The 14,438-nt window shown below is 42.7% G+C and overlaps 1 protein-coding gene across 1 annotated transcript in view; it reads right to left on the bottom strand.

Annotated features, from left to right (window-relative positions):
- The window catches only part of LOC132818346 (ribosome quality control complex subunit NEMF-like), a 163,480-nt gene that overhangs the window by 47,799 nt on the left and 101,243 nt on the right, over positions 1-14,438 (bottom strand). The window contains exon 18 of the mRNA XM_060829284.1: positions 12,110-12,213. Within this exon, the coding sequence (XP_060685267.1) occupies positions 12,110-12,213 (104 nt within the window). The remainder of the gene's footprint in view (positions 1-12,109; positions 12,214-14,438) is intronic.

The raw sequence follows: 14,438 nt of genomic DNA, 5'->3' as shown, positions 1-14,438 counted from the left end.
GGGGAGGGGAAATGACGAAACTGGAGAAATCTGAGTTCATCCCTTGTGGTTGGAGGGTTGCCAGGCAGAAGATGAGGCGCTCTTCCTCCAACCGTCGTGTTGTTATGGTCTGGCGATGAAGGAGTCCAAGGACCTGCATGTCCTTGGTGGAGTGGGAGGGGGAGTTAAAGTGTTGAGCCACGGGGTGGTTGGTCCGGGTGTCCCAGAGGTGTTTTCTGAAACGTTCCGCAAGTAGGCGGCCTGTCTCTCCAATATAGAGGAGGCCACATTGGGTGCAATAGATGATGTGTGCGGAGGTGCAGGTGAATTTGTGGTGGATATGGAAGGATCCCTTGGGGCCTTGGAGAGAAGTAAGGGAGGAGGTGTGGGCGCAAGCTTTGCATTTCTTGCGGTTGCAGGGGAAGGTGCCAGGAGCGGAGGTTGGGTTGGTGGGGGGCGTGGACCTGACGAGGGAGTCACGGAGGGAGTGGTCTTTTCGGAACGCAGATATGGGAGGGGAGGGAAATATATCCCTGGTGGTGGGGTCCGTTTGGAGGTGGCGGAAATGACGGCGGATGATACGCTGTATATGGAGGTTGGTGGGGTGGTAGGTGAGAACCAGTGGGGTTCTGTCCTGGTGGCGGTTGGAGGGGCGGGGCTCAAGGGCGGAGGAGAGGGAAGTGGAGGAGATGTGGTGGAGGGCATCGTTGATCACGTCTGGGGGGAATCTGCGGTCCTTGAAGAAGGAGGCCATCTGAGCTGTACGGTATTGGAACCGGTCCTCCCGGGAGCAGATGCAGCGGAGACGAAGGAATTGGGAATATGGGATGGCGTTTTTACAGGGGGCAGGGTGGGAGGAGGTGTAGTCTAGGTAGCTGTGGGAGTCAGTCGGTTTATAGTAGATGTCCGTGTTGATTCGGTCGCCCGGGATAGAAATGGAAAGGTCTAGGAAGGAGAGGGAGGTGTCTGAGACGGTCCAGGTGAATTTGAGGTCGGGGTGGAAGGTGTTGGTAACATTCTTCTAAATCTTTTCTGAACCCTTTCAAGTTTCACAACTTTCTGATAGGAAGGAGACCAGAACTGCACGCAATATTCCAACAATGGCCTAACCAATGTCCTGTACAGCTGCAACATGACCTCCTATCTCCATTACTCAATACTCTGACCAATAAAGGAAAGCATACCAAACGCCTTCTTCACTATCCTACCTACCTGCGGCTCCACTTTCAAGGAGCTATGAACCTGCACTCCAAGGTCTCTTCATTCAGCAACACTCCCTAGGACCTTACCATTAAGTATATAAATCCTGCTAAGATTTGCTTTCCCAAAATGCAGTACCTCGCATTTATCTGAATTAAACTCCATCTGCCACTAATCAGCCCACTGGCCCATCTGGTAAAGATCCTGTTGTAATCAGAGATAACCCTCTTTGCTGTCCACGACACCTCCAATTTTGGTGTCACCTGCAAACTTACTAACTGTACCTCTTACGCTCACATCCAAATCATTTATGTAAATGACAATAAGTAGAGGACTCAGCACGATGCTTGTGGCACTCCATTGCTCACAGGCCTCCCGTCTGAAAAACAACCCTCCACCACCACCCTCTGTCTTCTACCTCTGAGCCAGTTCTGTATCCAAATGGCTAGTTCTCCCTGTATTCCATGAGATCTAACCTTGTTAATCAGTCTCCCACGAGGAACCTTGTCGAACACCTTACTGAAGTCCATATAGATCACATCTACTGCTCTGCCCTCATCAATCTTCTTTGTTACTTCTTCAAAAAACTCAATCAAGTTTGTGAGACATGATTTCCCACACACAAAGTCATGTTGACTGTCCCTAATCAGTTCTCACCTTTCCAAATACATATACATTCAGGATTCCCTCCAACAACTTGTCCACCACCGAGATCATGCTCACCGGTCAACTGTTCCCTGGCTTGTCCTTACCACCCTTCTTAAAGAGTGGCACCAAGTATCTGATCATTCCACTTTTTCTTCATATTTTCTATGAACAACTCCTCAAAAAAGGCATCAAATGATTGGTCTGACCATCAGAAGTCACAGCAATATCGCTGCTGTTGAAGTTAGATTGCAACACATTAGCAAGGTGTGATCTGAACACGTCTCCAATAAGAAGAGTTTCCTTTACATCATTCTCTAGTCAGAAGCTTTAAGTTTTCTTCAATCAGAGTTTCAAGCAGTCTTCGTCCATCCATTCTCTATGAATGTTGAAGATTACTCCTTTTGAGAAATACAGTTTTTTCTCTTGTGTACAATGGTGACAGTACAACAGTCAATCTAATCCTTTCATGTTGTTTTCACAAACAGTTTAATTTCCAACTTTGATCACTGTTCAATTGGCTGACACATCAAAAACTCATGGCAGTCTCAACAATGTTTCCAATACAGGCCAATCTGTATCCATTATTTTGATGTTTGTTTACGATATGCTGAAATTCAATAAGGCTACTGTCAAGTTCTGCTGGAAGATGCTATGAAACCTTGATATTTTGTCAGTGTACAAAGTGGTTCTCTTCAAAGACCTGCTACACCACCCAGAGGTAACTTTGAATCCGCAATGCCCAACTTTTTGATCCTTCCAGATAAATCCACAAGAAACTGAGCATTCACTCTGGTGATTTGTATGGACCTATTTTGTGACTTCATTTTCCAACTGCAGCCACAAGCTAGGCTTCCCTGTTTTTGCACATTTACTCTCAGGCATCTGCTTGAGTAGTGTAGCTTTCTCCAACTTTTAATGTTCTGACACGTTAAATTACTTAGCTGCTGTATTAGTCATCTCTGGGCTGTATATTTGTTATTTCATCTTGATATTATATGGCTGTATTAAAAGAGAATGTTTGGCAGGAATGCAGGACACACCAATGAGACGATAACCTGGACAGCAAACGTTGACATGTGCACTTTCAAGGCACTAAAACTTCAATAATGTGCTCTTCTATGTTTTCATGAAAAAGTATATTTGCACCAGGGGAAGTCTGATTTTGGTGGCAAGTAGGTAATAAGTATGGATTTGTTTTGACCAGAAGGTGGGAGATTATCTTATACATGTGACATACGAAATGGTAAGGATTTTTGGCCAAATGTTAATGCAAGAATTTGCAGAAGATCAACTATTACTTTAATATACATGGCACTTAAGTTCTCATTGAGAAAAGTCAGTCGTGGCAGAATTATTGTAAGCAACCTCTAATAAAGTAAACCCAAGTTAATTGCATTTTTGTATTTTAATAAATGCTTGTTATTTGCAAATGTACTATTTGGGGAACTATAGGGATAGAGAAGTTTGCTGACAAGCCCAAAACATTTCCAGTGCCCCTGAGCTGTATCCTGCTAATAATGTGGTAAAAACAATGACTGCAGATGCTGGAAACCAGATTCTGGATCAGTGGTGCTAGAAGAGCACAGCAGTTCAGGCAGCATCCAACGAGCAGTGAAATCGACGTTTCAGGCAAAAGCCCTTCATCAGGAATCCTTGCTTTTGCCCGAAACGTCGATTTCGCTGCTCGTTGGATGCTGCCTGAACTGCTGTGCTCTTCCAGCACCACTGATCCAGAATCCTGCTAATAATGCCATTCCATCCCATTCACTCATATTTACTGTGTTTATTTGGCACCACAACATGTTCTTTTTTATTGGCAGGATATTTCACAAAATGCACAAGAGCAGAACTATCCTTGAGAACCTTCTAGGTTATCAGAAGACTGAGTCATGGGAATAATTTCTCTGCAGTTTTTTTTAAAACATTGTTCACATCTCCTAAACCATGAACAATTTATGTAGAGAACCAATTCCTACCCCGTCCACCTCTTTTCTTTGTACAAGTAACACATAAATAGCTCTCATAGTATTTTAAATACTAATACTTTTTAGTGGTGTAAGTAGGCATTACTTCAATTTGCCAAGTGGACAGGGTTGTTAAGAAAGCATAAGGTGTTTTGGCTTTCATTAACAGGGGGATTGAGTTTAAGAGCTGTGAGATCTTGTTGCAGCTCTATAAAACTTTGGTTAGACTGCACTTGGAATACTGTGTCCAGTTCTGGTCACCCTATTACAGGAAAGATGTGGATGCTTTGGAGAGGGTTCAGAGAAGGTTTACCAGGATGCTGCCTGGAATGGAGGGCTTACGAAGAGAGGTTGACTGAGCTCAGACTTTTTTCATTGGAAAAAAGAAGGAAGAGAGGGGACCTAATTGAGGTGTACAAGATAATGAGAGGCATAGATAGAGATGATAGCCCGAGACTTTTTCCCAGGGCAGAAATTGTTTACACAAGGAGTCTTAGTTTTAAGCTGTTTGGCGGAAAGTATAGAGGGGATATCAGAGGCGGTTTCTTTACGCAGAGAGTTGAGAGAGCATGGAATGCTTTGCCAGCGCAGTTGTGGAAGCGAGGTCATTGGGGACATTTAAGAGACTGCTGGACATGCATATAGTCACAGAAATTTGAGGGTTTGTACATTAGGTTTAACTTACATGAGGATCAATGGTCAGCACAACATCGTGGGCTGAAGGGCCTGTTCTGTGATGTACTGTTCTATGTTCTAATTCCTCCCTGGGTCAGACTAAGCCAGAATTCACAAGCTGGTTTTCTATTTGATCCAGCGATAAGTTTCCAGCCCAATAACTTCTTCTGTAACCAACAAACCTCCCAAGCCATCTACTTTCGATTGTCTCTATCCACATCTACTTGTCTCTATCCCTGCATTATCCATGCCTTTGTTGTATCTAGACTTCACTAAATATACTTGAATTCATTTGAAACTTTGCTACCCAAATTCTAAGTCCCACCAAGCTTCTGTTGTCCATTAATCTGCTCAATGACCTACAATGACTGCTGGTTCTGCTACATCCTGATGTTAAAATTCTCAGTGTCCCTCCATGACCCTACCCTCCCACTTTCTAACATCCTCAGCTCTACAACCTTCCCAGTTCTTGTCATAAAACCATACAACATGGAAACAGACCCTTTGGTTCAGCTCATCTTTGCTGACCACGTTTTCTAAACTAAACTAAATTCCCATTTATCGATGTTTGGCTCAGTTCTCTCTAAAACCTGCCTATTCATGTACCTGCACTGAAAATGTGTTGCTGGTTAAAGCACAGCAGGTCAGGCAGCATCCAAGGAACAGGAAATTCGACGTTTCGGGCCAGAGCCCTTCATGTACCTGTCCAAATATCTTTTAAATATTCAACTGTACCTTCATCTACCACTTCCTCAGGCAGTCATTCCACATACGAACCACCTTGCGTGCGAAAACGTCGCCCCCTCATATCCCTTTTAAATCTATCTTTCTTCTCTCACCTTAAAAATATGCACTCTAGTTTTGAACTTGCCACCCTATGAACAATACTTTGGCTATTCACTTTATCTACGCTCGTGATTTTAAAAACCTCTATAAGGCTATCCCTCAACCTTCTAAGCTCCAGTAAAAATAGCCCAGCCTACCTAACCTCTCCTTATAACTCAAACTCTCCAGTCCCAGCAACACGCTGGTAGATTTTGCTGAACTCTTTTTAATTTAATAATATCCCTCCTATAGGAGGGCAACCAGAACTGAACACAGTACACCACAAGTGGTCTCACCAGCATCCTGTACAATTGCAACATGACATCCCAATGGTCTTTGTGTGGAGCTGCAGAAAATGGGGGAGATACTAAATGAGTATTTTGCATCAGTATTCACTGTGGAAAAGGACATGGAAGATATAGAATGTAGGGAAATAGATGATGACATCTTGAGAAATGTCCATACTACAGAGGAGGACGTGCTGGATGTCTTGAAATGGTTAAAAGTGGATAAATCCCCAGGACCTGATCAGGTGTACCCGAGAACTCTGTGGGAAGCTACAGAAGTGATTGCTGGGCCTCTTGCTGAGATATATTTGTATCATCGATAGTCACAGGTGAGGTGCCAGAAGACTGGAGGTTGGCTAACATGGTGCCACTGTTTAAGAAGGGTGGTAAGGACAAGCCAGAGAATTATAGACCAGTGAGCCTGATATCGGTGGTGGACAAGTTGTTGGAGGGAATCCTGAGGGACAGGACATACATGTATTTGGAAAGGCAAGGACTGATTCAGGATAGTCAACATGGCTTTGTGCGTGGGAAATCATGTCTCATAAACTTGATTGAGTTTTTTGATGAAGTAACAAAGAAGATTGATGAGGGCAGAGCAGTAGATGTGATCTATATGGACTTCAGTAAGGCATTCGACAAGGTTACCCGTGGGAGACTGATTAGTAAGGTTAGATCTCATGGAATACAGGGAGAACTAGCCATTTGGAAACAGAACTGGCTCAAATGTAGAAGACAGAGGGTGGTGGTGATGGAGGGTAGTTTTTCAGACGGGAGGCCTGTGACCAGTGGAGTGCCACAAGGATCGGTGCTGGGCCCTCTACTTTTTGTCATTTACATAAATGATTTGGATGCGAGCATAAGAGGTACAGTTAGTAAGTTTGCAGATGACACCAAAATTGGAGGTGAAGTAGACAGCAAAGAGGGTTACCTCCGATTACAACAGCACCTGGACCAGATGGGCCAATGGGCTGAGGAGTGGCAGATGGAGTTTAATTCAGAAAAATGCGAGGTGCTGCATTTTGGGAAAGCAAATCTTAGCCTGATTTATACACTTAATGGTAAGGTCCTAGGGAGTGTTGCTGAACAAAGAGACCTTGGAATGCAGGTTCATAGCTCCTTGAAAATGGAGTCGCAGGTAGATAGGATTGTGAAGGAGGCGTTTGGTATGCTTTCCTTTATTGGTCAGAGTATTGAGGACAGGAGTTGGGAGGTCATGTTGCAGCTGTACAGGACATTGGCTAGGCCACTGTTGGAATGTTGCGTGCAATTCTGGTCTCCTTCCTATCGGAAAGATGTTGTGAAACTTGAAAGGGTTCAGAAAAGATTTACAAGGATGTTGCTAGGGTTGGAGAATCTGAGCTGCAGGGAGAGGTTGAACAGGCTGGGGCTGTTTTCCCTTGAGCGTTGGAGGCTGAGGTGTGACCTTATAGAGGTTTACAAAATTATGAGGGGCCTGGATAGGATAAATAGACAAAGTCTTTTCCCTGGGATCAGGGAGTCCAGAACTAGAGGGCATAGGTTTGGGGTGAGAGGGAAAAGTATAAAAGAGACCTATGGGACAACTTTCTCACGCAGAGGGTGGTACGTGTATGGAATGAACTACCAGAGGAAGAGGTGAAGGCTGGTACAACTACAACATTCAAAAGGCATTTGGACGGGTATATGAATAGGAAGGATTTGGAGGGATATGGGCCGGGTGCTGGCAGGTGGGACTAGATTGAGTTGGGATATCTGGTCAGCATGGATGGGTTGGACCGAAGTGTCTGTTTCCGTCCTGTACGTTTCTATGACTCTATGTTAAATGTCTTCTTTACTGCCCTGTCCACCTGTGACACAACTTTCCAAGAACTATGTACCTGACCCCTTGGTGATCTGTTCGACAACAGTACCTAGGGTCCTTCCATTAATTGTATAAGCCCTGCCCTTGTTCATCTTGCCAAAATGCAGCATCGCACAATAATCCAACATAAACTCTTTCTGCCATTGGCTCAACTGCTCAACATTCCTTTGCAATCTTAGATAACCTTCTTTACTGTCCACAATACCACCAATCTTGGTATCATCCACAAACTTATTAACCATGCTTCCCAAATTCATATCCAAATCATTTTGTTACGAAGTCAAAAGAGTGTACAGTCAGTTTAAGACAGAAACTGCTTCTCTAAGCTGAGAGATTGTGACAGCACATGCCTATGTCTAGCAGACAGCTGGAGAGAGTGTTGAGAATTGATAAAATGTAATAATCAGCTTGGGGTTGTGTTTTGATGTTAGGACAACCGAATTTGAATTTAATCAATTAATTTAAATTATACCCAGGATACAAAAACTCAATTGAATTTGAATTTACTGTATTGACAACATTGGACCAACGAAAAGGTACGTTGTTGGGGGTAAAAAAAGGAACGGCACTTTGAAATTAGTCAGAGCTAACTGCATATCAAACTGGAGAGCACATAGAACATAGAACATAGAACATAGAAAGATACAGCGCAGTACAGGCCCTTCGGCCCTCAATGTTGCGCCAACCGAATCCTACCTAACCTACACTAGCCCAATAACTTCCAAATGCCTATCCAATGCCCGCTTAAATGACCATAAAGAGGGAGAGTTCACCACTGCTACTGACAGGGCATTCCATGAACTCACAACCCGCTGTGTAAAGAATCTACCCCTAACATCTGTCCTATACCTTCCACCCCTTAATTTAAAGCTGTGTCCCCTTGTAACAGCTGACTCCATTAGCGGTAAAAGGTTCTCAGTGTCTACCCTATCTAAACCCCTAATCATCTTGTACACCTCTATCAAATCTCCCCTAAACCTTCTTTTCTCCAATGAGAACAGCCCCAAGTGCCTCAGTCTTTCCTCATACGATTTTCCTACCATACCAGGCAACATCCTGGTAAACCTCCTCTGCACTCGTTCCAATGCCTCCACATCCTTCCTATAGTATGGCGACCAAAACTGCACACAATACTCCAGATGAGGCCGCACCAGAGTCTTATACAACTGCAACATGACCTCAGGACTCCGGAACTCAATTCCTCTGCCAATAAAGCCCGGTACACCATATGCCTTCCTCACAGCACTATTTACCTGGGTGGCAACTTTCAGAGATCTGTGTACATGGACACCAAGATCCCTCTGCTCATCCACACTACCAAGTAGCCTACCATTAGCCCAGTAATCCATCTTCTTGTTACTCCTACCAAAGTGAATGACTTCACACTTAGCTACATTGAATTCCATTTGCCACCTTTCTGCCCAGCTTTGCAACTTGTCTATATCCCGCTGTAACCTGCCACATCCTTCCTCACTATCCACAACTCCAGCGACTTTTGTGTCATCCGCAAACTTACTCACCCAGCTTTCAAGCCCCTCCTCTAGATCATTTATAAAGATAACAAAAAGCAATGGTCCCAAAACAGATCCTTGAGGTACACCGCTAGTAACTGCACTCCAAGATGAACCTATACCATCAACTACTACCCTCTGTCTCCTTCCAGCCAGCCAATTTCTAATCCAAACCTCTAATGCATCCTCAATGCCATACCTCCGTAGTTTTTGCATTAGCCTACCATGGGGTACCTTATCGAACGCCTTACTAAAATCCATATACACAACATCTACTGCTTTACCCTCGTCCACCTCCTTAGTCACCTGCTCAAAGAACTCAATAAGGTTTGCGAGGCACGATCTGCCCTTCACAAAACCATGCTGACTATCCTTGATCACGTTATTCCTATCCAGATGTTCATAAATCTTATCCCTTACAATTCTCTCTAAGACTTTGCCCACCACAGAAGTGAGACTCACTGGCCTATAGTTACTCGGGCTATCCCTACTCCCCTTCTTGAACAAGGGGACCACATTCGCCATCCTCCAGTCTTCTGGTACTATTCCCGTTGACAATGACAACATAAAAATCCAGGCCAATGGCTCTGCTATCTCCTCCCTAGCTTCCCAGAGGATCCTAGGATAAATGCCATCAGGCCCAGGAGACTTATCTATTTTCATCCTTTCCAGTATTCCCAAAACCTCTTCCCTACATACTTCAATGCCATCCATTCTAATCACTTGTGACTCAATATTCACACCAGCAACAGTGTCCTGTTCCTGAGTGAATACTGACGAAAAGTATTGATTTAGTGTCTCTCCAATCTCCTCCGCCTCCACGCACAACTTCCCACTACTTTCCTTGACTGGACCGACACCTACCCTAGTCATCCTTTTATTCCTGACATACCTATAGAAAGCCTTTGGATTTTCTCTAATCCTACCAGCTAAGGACTTTTCATGTCCCCTTCTCGCTGCTCTTAGCTCTCTCTTTAGATCCTTCCTGGCTACCTTATAACTCTCAATCGCCCCAACTGAACCTTCACGCTTCATCTTTACATAGGCCGCCTTCTTCCCTTTCACAAGGGATTCCAATTCCTTATTAAACCACGGCTCCCTCACAAGACCCTTAACTCCATGCCTGACTGGTACATACTTATCAAGGACACTCAATAGCTGTTCCTTGAACAATCTCCACATATCATTAGTATTCTTCTCTTGAAGCCTGATTTTCCAATCCACACATCCTACGTCATGCCTCACCGCATCATAATTTCCCTGCCCCCAGCTATAACTCTTGCCCTGCAGTGCACACTTATCCCTCTCCATCACTAAAGTAAAAGTCACCGAGTTGTGGTCACTGTCCCCGAAGTGCTCACCTACCTCCAAGTCTAACACCTGGCCTGGTTCATTACCTAGAACCAAATCCAGTATAGCCTCACCTCTTGTTGGCCTGTCTACATATTGTGTCAGGAAACCCTCCTGCACACATTGGACAAACACCGACCCATCTAACGACCTCGAGCTATAGCTTTCCCAGTCAATATCTGGGAAGTTAAAGTCCCCCATAACAACCACCCTGCTACTTTCACTCTTCTCCTGAATCATCCTCGCAATACTTTCCTCTACTTCTCTCGGACTATTAGGAGGCCTGTAGAAAACTCCTAACAGGGTGACCTCACCTTTCCTATTTCTAACCTCAGCCCAAACTACCTCAGATGGCAAGTCTTCCTCCATCGTCCTTTCCACCGCTGTGATACTATCCTTGACAAGTAATGCCACACCTCCCCCTCTTTTACCCCCATGTCTGACCCTACTAAAACATTTAAACCCTGGAACCTGCAACAGCCATTCTTGGCCCTGTTCTACCCACGTCTCTGTAATGGCCACAACATCGAAGTCCCAGGTACCAACCCACGCTGCAAGTTCACCTACCTTATTTCTTATACTTCTGGCATTGAAGTATACATGTCATCTGAAAGGGGCTCTCAAAACTCTTTTAAAAAAAACCTCTCAGAAGGCATCATCGATTAAAGGTACCTTTTCCAGTAAAAGAAATGATAGAAGACGACCCAGGGAAAAGACAGCAGATTTGGAAAACTGGAAGGAAGACTACATAAGAGACTGTATGGACTTTGAGAGATTAAGTTGATTTAACATTTAATAATTGTGTTATTGCAGCAGCATTTTTATAGAGCTGTGGGTCATATAGTGATTAGTTAAGAAAAGGCAGCTCAGATTTGTTAATAGTTTCTGTTTAGTTTCTTTAAACAATGGAAATCATGGGTTTTCTTTCACTCACTCACACTGTTAGCAGATTACAAGGCAAGGCAAGCTTTTAGGGTGTTTTAGTTTTAATTAGTAGAATGGTTTGACTTCTGCATCGTAACAATTTATGTAAATGACAAACAACAGTGGACCTAGCACTGATTCCTGTTGAACATCGCTGGTCACAGACCTCCAATCTGCAGAAATACTCTCCTTGTGTTCCTCCAATTCTGATATCTCACTCGTAACACCTCTTACCCTACTATTGGGGTTCCATGTCTTCAGGTGCCCAAATCCTGAGCTCTGAAATCCTCTATAAACTTCTCTGCCTCTCTTTTCCGTTGAATTACTCCATAACATATACCTTTGTGATCAATCTAATACTTTCCTGGATAATCCCACATTTTTCACCCTCTACATACTCAATGACTTTCAAGTTGAAATTCCTTACATCAAATACTAATATGATGAATTCTAAATCTTCCATTCACTTTCATCATCTCCAAGCATGACTTGTTAAATTTATTGATAACATTGCTGTGAAGTGCTTGGGAATGATTTGCAAGTTGTTGTTTCTACCAAGCAGAATCAAATAATTATAATGGGAACTCGCAATATATAAAGTTATAAGTTAGGTTAAGAAAAACATCTTCATTCATTGACTGATAATCTAGTCAACTAGGTAAGAAAGTTAGGAATGCAATCAAAATAGGATGGTTTGGCAGGAGAATCAATTTTTGGATGAATGAGATTTGACTAAAATGCAGGCTACTACTTTTCTAGCAGATATTTGGCAGAGTTTCAACAACCTATCTCTATTCCCTGATGACATTGCATCAGGTTCCAACCCCAGTGAATTGCACACTAATAAATGTAGATGCAATAAACAATAACCTTTGGAAAAAGAAAGCAACAGTACAAACAAACCTGATTTAAGATACCGTTTGACAATCAACTCATTTTGTTGCTGGTCTCGACCAGCTATAACGAGGTAGTTTTCACTGCTGATAAACCACAAGAACTTCTCAAACCTAACAAAGAAAATAAAAGTCAGTAATAATTTGAATTGAGTCACAGAATCATACAGCTGTACAGAGTAGAAACAGACCCTTCAGTCCAACTCTTCCACGCTGACCAGACTTCCTAAACTGATCAAGTCCCTTTTGTCAGCATTTGGCCCATATCCCTTCAAACCCTTCCTATTCTCATACCCATCCAGATGCCTTTTAAATGCTGCAACCGTAACTGCCTCCACCATCTCCTCAGGTGGCTCATTCCACATATGCATCACTCTCTGCATGGAAAGAGTTACCTCTCAGGTCCCTTTTAAATCTTTCTCCTCTCACCTTAATCCTCTGCCCTCTAGGGGAAAAGAACTTTGCTATTTACCCTATCCGTGCCTCTCGTGATTTTGTAAACCTATCTGAGGTCACCCCTCAGCCTCAAACACTCTAAGGAAAAGAAGCCCCAGCCTATTCAGACTCTCCCTATTGCTCAAACTCCACATGATAAAATTGGCCATTTTAAACAGACAAACTGATAAGCTAGTAGCAAATCTTATAAATCCTTCAGTTAATAAGATTCACTACAAATTTATTAAAAATGCTTCAATCATTAAAATTAAATTTACCTTCATAAATGTATTAGAATATTAGAAATTGACAGAAGTTGATACAAAAAGCTGAAGATTCAGAATAGATCAAAAAACTGCTGTTTTAATAAATGCACTGAAATCAAATTCAATTTTAAAATACTTTAAACAGATGACTGGTATCTGTACTTTTCACCAACATCTAATCAAGTAATGCACTGGCCTGGATCTTACACAACTTGCTCGTGATCCTGAAGAAACCTGCCATAAAAGATAAGCAATCTCTGTGGAGTGGATTTCCTTTTCTTTATGCCAGGTTTAATTCATGCCAAGTCAAGGTGACCTTCAGCAACAATTTGATGCCATTAAACAGGACAAGCGTTCAATCACTATGAAGTATCATTATTATGCCAATTATAATAATAGAGAAATCTGATATTTTAACATAAAATTAGCTTTTCAGGGCCTATAAGGCTTTACTGTAGCGATTACAGACTTAAAATGCTGCTTAAAAACCTAGCTACATCTTATTCAACAAAACATGCATTAAGAAGTTGCAAATTTATATTTATTGATTTATGTTACAGACTGTAATTTATTGGAGTACAGAAAAATTCTTCAGCTATTTGATAGTGTAGCGTGCAAGCAGATTGTGCTTTCATTTCTCTGAGGTTTGAAGCTAGTCCAAATTGACAAGATAAAGACCTCTGTTGCACGATGACTGCATGTATTCTTAATAAAATACAGATGGAAGCTTAAATTCATACCTCATACAAGCACAAAACTGTCCTCAAATCTACCAAGGGCTTGATATTACATCTTCTAGCAGGGGGAGGAAAGTGTGCTTTATTTGAAGTGTTTTGAATGGGAGTTATCATATTGCTTCAGCACATAAAGCAATATGTTAAAGGAAGTAGGTTGCACTGATATTTTCATCATAGCAAAGCTGTTATTGGGAGAATCCAGTACCTTCTTACAGGAAAGAGAAAGTGAAAGAAAAGAGAAGAGATCAATTCAATGCATGAGAAAAACTGATTTTGATGAAAAATTGGATTCTTGTTTAATGCTATTGGTATTGGCATTAAGCATTTATCAAGTCTCGTTTCAGAACAAAGTTCCCTTTACTTGGCCTGGTTTCAGATAATGGACACCTGCATTACATAGATTTCATAAATGAGTGACATCTGCCTCAGAATTTTTCTAGAAAGCTGGAGTGGGGGTAGAAGGAGGAGTAAACAATAGATAAAGATGGTGCCGAGAAAGAGAGAGAACAGCAGCTGGACAAAGGAATGGGTAATGCTCAGCCTGGAAAAATCAACAGCTGCTAATGAGGACAATTAATAGCTGACAAGTTGATTGTGGAAGCAGCCTTTGTGATCACAAGGCCTGGTGTGGGGAGTTGGGCGAAGGACTTGGAAGAGGTACTGAGTCCTGAAGATTGCTGAAAATGAGGTACTGTTTTTACAGCTTGTGCTGAGCTTCACTGGAGCACTGCAGCAAGCCTGAGACAGAGATGTTGACCAGGGGACACAGTAGTATGTTGAAGTCATTAACCAAGGCACCAGACACATCTTCCAGGTGAAGCAGCAATTTACCTGCACTTTGCACAATCTGTCCCCTGTGCTCACTGCTCACAATGTGGTCCCCTCTACATTGGGAAAATGA

Source organism: Hemiscyllium ocellatum, chromosome 8 (assembly GCF_020745735.1).
Source record: "Hemiscyllium ocellatum isolate sHemOce1 chromosome 8, sHemOce1.pat.X.cur, whole genome shotgun sequence".
Lineage (NCBI taxonomy): Eukaryota > Metazoa > Chordata > Chondrichthyes > Orectolobiformes > Hemiscylliidae > Hemiscyllium > Hemiscyllium ocellatum.
The sequence above is the reverse complement of the archived record's forward strand: the minus strand, read 5'-3'. Positions and strand labels throughout refer to the sequence as shown.